This window comes from Engraulis encrasicolus, unplaced genomic scaffold, assembly GCF_034702125.1.
Source record: "Engraulis encrasicolus isolate BLACKSEA-1 unplaced genomic scaffold, IST_EnEncr_1.0 scaffold_32_np1212, whole genome shotgun sequence".
Taxonomy (NCBI): domain Eukaryota; kingdom Metazoa; phylum Chordata; class Actinopteri; order Clupeiformes; family Engraulidae; genus Engraulis; species Engraulis encrasicolus.
Genome location: NW_026945621.1, coordinates 702,501 through 707,500, shown reverse-complemented (window position 1 = coordinate 707,500; position 5,000 = coordinate 702,501). Strand labels below are relative to the sequence as shown.

General features: G+C 43.3%; 1 protein-coding gene across 1 annotated transcript in view; it reads right to left on the bottom strand.

The window, feature by feature from the left end:
- Positions 1–5,000, bottom strand: part of ctr9 (CTR9 homolog, Paf1/RNA polymerase II complex component) — a 43,567-nt gene that overhangs the window by 38,157 nt on the left and 410 nt on the right. Inside the window, exons 2-4 of the mRNA XM_063193250.1 lie at positions 4,378–4,476; positions 1,127–1,270; positions 335–430 (exon numbers count right to left, since the gene is read on the bottom strand). Coding sequence (XP_063049320.1) covers positions 335–430; positions 1,127–1,270; positions 4,378–4,476 — 339 coding nt within the window. The remainder of the gene's footprint in view (positions 1–334; positions 431–1,126; positions 1,271–4,377; positions 4,477–5,000) is intronic.

The window sequence follows — 5,000 nt, the reverse complement described above, 5'->3', positions numbered from 1 at the left end:
ACACAGGCACACAGGTACGCACACACACGCGCACGCGCACGCACACACACACACACACGTTTACAGATATTACAGTCCCAGAAGCAAGCTTGCGGATCTAACACACACACACTGTATTCCGTACCTGGTCGTACATGATGATCTTGTCTGCCATGGTGTACAGCAGTGTTGTACGCACACACACACACACACACACACACACACACACACACACACACACACACACACACACACACACACACACACACACACACACACACACACACACACACACACACACACACACACACACACACACACACACACACACACACACACACACAGTAGTGCGTACCTGGTCGTACATGATGATCTTGTCGGCCATGGTGTAGAGCAGCGTTGCCTGGGTGATCAGCTCCTTCTTGGTGTCCTTGTTCTTCTCTTTCCGCGCCTGAAGACACAAATATTCACATTCGTTTGTAGACATTTTATACATATTTATTCGCCCTCGTCATTGCTCCACCAGGACACTAGGTGTCACTAGGTGCCTCTGCTGCTCTCTTCCCCTTTTCAGGTGACTCTGCTGATTGGGGGCAATCTCTCTCTCTCTCTCTCTCTCTCATATCAAAAATTCAGATTGTGCCTTTCTGGCATGACTGTTACAATGTTGTCAAAGCATACAAATAACAAGACAAAAGTGTGAATAGTGTTACATTTACAAAAGATGTGTGTGTGTGAGTGTGTGTATTTATTACATTACATTACATTACATTACATTGCATTTGGCAGACGCTTTATAACCAGAGCGACTTTCAAAAGAGGACAAAATCAACTCATTTACCTGCTGGACGTAGAATGCTGTGTGTAGAATGCCAGTGTGTTGAGACATATCATCTGGTGTGTGTGTGTGTGTGTGTGTGTGTGTGTGTGTGTGTGTACCTGCTGGACGTAGAAGGCTGCCGGTGTGTCCAGACACATCATCTGGTGTGTGTGTGTGTGTGTGTGTGTGTGTGTGTGTGTGTGTGTGTGTGTGTGTGTGTGTGTGTGTGTGTGTGTACCTGCTGGACGTAGAAGGCTGCCGGTGTGTCCAGACACATCATCTGGTGTGTGTGTGTGTGTGTGTGTGTGTGTGTGTGTGTGTGTGTACCTGCTGGACGTAGAAGGCTGCTAGTGTGTCCAGACATGTCATCTGGTCCTTCTCGTGGTCGCGGTAGTCAAGGTTACCGTCGATACGCGCAGCCTCCAGCAGCTTCACAAAGTCCTCCGTCTTCCCCTGCTTATAGTACTCCAGCTATGGACACACACACACACACACACACACACACACACACACACACACACACACACACACGTTACATTAATGACACATCTAGAGCCTCCAGCAGCTTCACAAAGTCCTCCGCCTTATAGTACTCCAGCTATGGACACACTCACACGCAAGGTTTATCACACACTCTCATAAAACACACACACACACACACACACAGAGTAAAGACTAATTTATATTGTTTCGCAGGTGGTTTTGTTCTCGTGGCAGCACAGTGCCGGTAGTTTGTGAGGGCAAATTTTGCGAAATACGAATGTTTTATTTCTAGTGTGTGCAAATCAATGAAGCAACAATGACTGAATTAGTGAGTAAAAAAACAAACAATGCATTTAAGTTCAGCACTCGCGGCAGTCTGACTAGTGTACTGTAGCCTTGTAGCCAGATGTGGCTAATGACATGAGACCTTGTGTCCATAACAGCAAGGTGCTTAGTGACCAGACCCAACGGACGCAGAGGGGTCATTTCACGTGAAATCAGACACTTTGGGACCCGACCGGCCCGGATTTCAATCATACTTGGTGTGCCTTTTTAGTAGCAAGGTAGCACCCCAGAACTGCATTGGTTTGAATCTGACACTAATATTAAGGGAGAAACAGACTAGGAAAGGTTCACATGTGAGGGTAGGACACTATACATTCAGCCTTGAATATATCAGTCAGTGTTCGGCACAAAAAGATGCCTGTGGTATTGTTTGAAAGCTCTTTTCTGGCTCTACATATTACACAATCAGCTTGGAATACAACAACTCTCAGAATATGAATTATGATAAATTGAAAAATTAAAAATTGAATATCTAAAAAAACTATATTTTAAAATGGCCAGTTCCTTGTCCAAACGTAGCCGGCAATGTCATTAGCAACACCTCAAATGCTGGTGTTCGGTTTTTTTATTCATTTCAGAGAGAATTTGACTCACAAATATGGCATCATACAGACCACTTACTAATAATATGGTAATACCATAGTAGCATCACATGACAAAACAAAAACAAAGCAAAAATGGTCAGTTTCCATGGTCCCAGGTTTCAGAAACTAAGGCAGATGTCCATTTATACACACCAAATGATGATATGTGAATGTTTGAACATTCCTTCTCTGTGTACCTGTGTCATCTTCCCTTTACCATACTTTAAAGAGATAATCAATGGCTACACTCTCATTTTGTACTCTACCAGTGCATTTGAAGCAGCAGCTGTGTCTTTTGTAGATAATGTATAAGTACGTCCCGTTGCAGTTAGGTTCCACTACCAGAAGCACATCCTGATGATCCATGACAAGTCTATCTGGTCTGAAGGGAAAAGTGAAGGATGGAGATGGTCCATGAGGATGCAGGAAGTTCAGTTTCACCTCTCCAGTGCTCAGCATACATTCCTCAACACATGCTAGCCACCAGTTGCCATCATATACAGCTACAACATACCCTTTGATGCTTGAAAATGTAACACATTCCTTTACTGAGCTCACTCTTTCAACTCCTTCTCTGAATGCGGAAATGGCCTAATGTCCATTGACAATGGGCAGAAGCTGTGTAGTTTTTGAGTACCTGGAATAGTTCTTGCAGATTCAAACCTCTTCAACAGGTTCTCAGCTTCATGATGGTGCATCTCTCTCAAGAACATCCATTGCCAGTTTGCCACAACAGAGATGTACCATCATGAAGCTGAGAACCTGTTGAAAAGCTTGGAATCTGCAAGAACTATTCCAGGTACTCAAAAACTACACAGCTTCTGCCCATTGTCAATGGACACAGTGGAAGTTAGGCCATTTTCAGCATTCAGAGAAGGCAGAGTTGAAAGAGTGAGCTCAGTAAAGGAATGTGTTACATTTTCAAGCATCAAAGGGTATGTTGTAGCTGTATATGATGGCAACTGGTGGCTAGCATGTGCTGAGGAATGTATGCTGAGCACTGGAGAGGTGAAACTGAACTTCCTGCATCCTCATGGACCATCTCCATCCTTCACTTTTCCCTTCAGACCAGATAGACTTGTCATGGATCATCAGGATGTGCTTCTGGTAGTGGAACCTAACTGCAACGGGACGTACTTATACATTATCTACAAAAGACACAGCTGCTGCTTCAAATGCACTGGTAGAGTACAAAATGAGAGTGTAGCCATTGATTATCTCTTTAAAGTATGGTAAAGGGAAGATGACACAGGTACACAGAGAAGGAATGTTCAAACATTCACATATCATCATTTGGTGTGTATAAATGGACATCTGCCTTAGTTTCTGAAACCTGGGACCATGGAAACTGACCATTTTTGCTTTGTTTTTGTTTTGTCATGTGATGCTACTATGGTATTACCATATTATTAGTAAGTGGTCTGTATGATGCCATATTTGTGAGTCAAATTCTCTCTGAAATGAATAAAAAAACCGAACACCAGCATTTGAGGTGTTGCTAATGACATTGCCGGCTACGTTTGGACAAGGAACTGGCCATTTTAAAATATAGTTTTTTTAGATATTCAATTTTTAATTTTTCAATTTATCATAATTCATATTCTGAGAGTTGTTGTATTCCAAGCTGATTGTGTAATATGTAGAGCCAGAAAAGAGCTTTCAAACAATACCACAGGCATCTTTCTGTGACGAACACTGACTGATATATTCAAGGCTGAATGTATAGTGTCCTACCCTAAAATGTGAACCTTTCCTAGTCTGTTTCTCCCTTAATATTAGTGTCAGATTCAAACCAATGCAGTTCTGGGGTGCTACCTTGCTACTAAAAAGGCACACCAAGTATGATTGAAATCCGGATCGGTCGGGTCCCAAAGCGTCTGATTTCACGTGAAATGACCCAGAGGCAGAACTGTAACTGTAACCTGCCCTTAACTCAAGTCCAGTGCGATCCAGATGTGGAGCTCTGTGTGCTCCTGTGATGACACACACTCGTGAACACACACACACACTCAGCGAGGGTGATCCAGATGTGCAGCTGTGTGTGCTTCTGTGAGAAGAACACAATCGAGAACAGACTTGAGAACACACACACACACACACAAACACACACACACACACACACACACACACACACACACACACACACACACACACAGCGTAACTCACCGCCAGTGCGATCCAGATGTGCAGCTGTGTGTGCTCCTGCTTGAGGATGCTGATGACCTCATCGCCTTCTGGCAGCTGGTCAAAATCCAACTCAATCACCTGCACACACACACACACACACACAGGTCAGGGGACAGTATGACAGAGGGGGGCATCCTAGCTAAATGGACAGTGGGGCACTAAATCAAAACAAAACGATGACACGAGACCACTACAATCTGACAGCGATAGATTTCTAAAATGCTGTTTAGGAGGATTTTAAAAAAACAAAACAGCACCCATATATTTACAAATAACATATTGACCACACTCTAAATTGTGTGGCATGTGTTTTTAATGTGTGTTTACATGTGGATTGTGGAGAAGTGTCGTGCAAGACAAATTTCTGTGCAAACCGATAAACAAGTTTATCTTATCATATATTTTATTGTTTCCCACATCAAGACCTATAGGCCTACTGTGATGTACATGTTTTTTTATGTTGGCTGTACTTAGAATATAATAACATATCGTGTTTCTAATCTCCACACACGGTAGGCTACTGATGGGCCAGCCACAGAGTCTGCCGCCTCGCTTGGAGTTGTTGACATATTAGCATGTTAGCACGGATGCTAGTGAGCGCA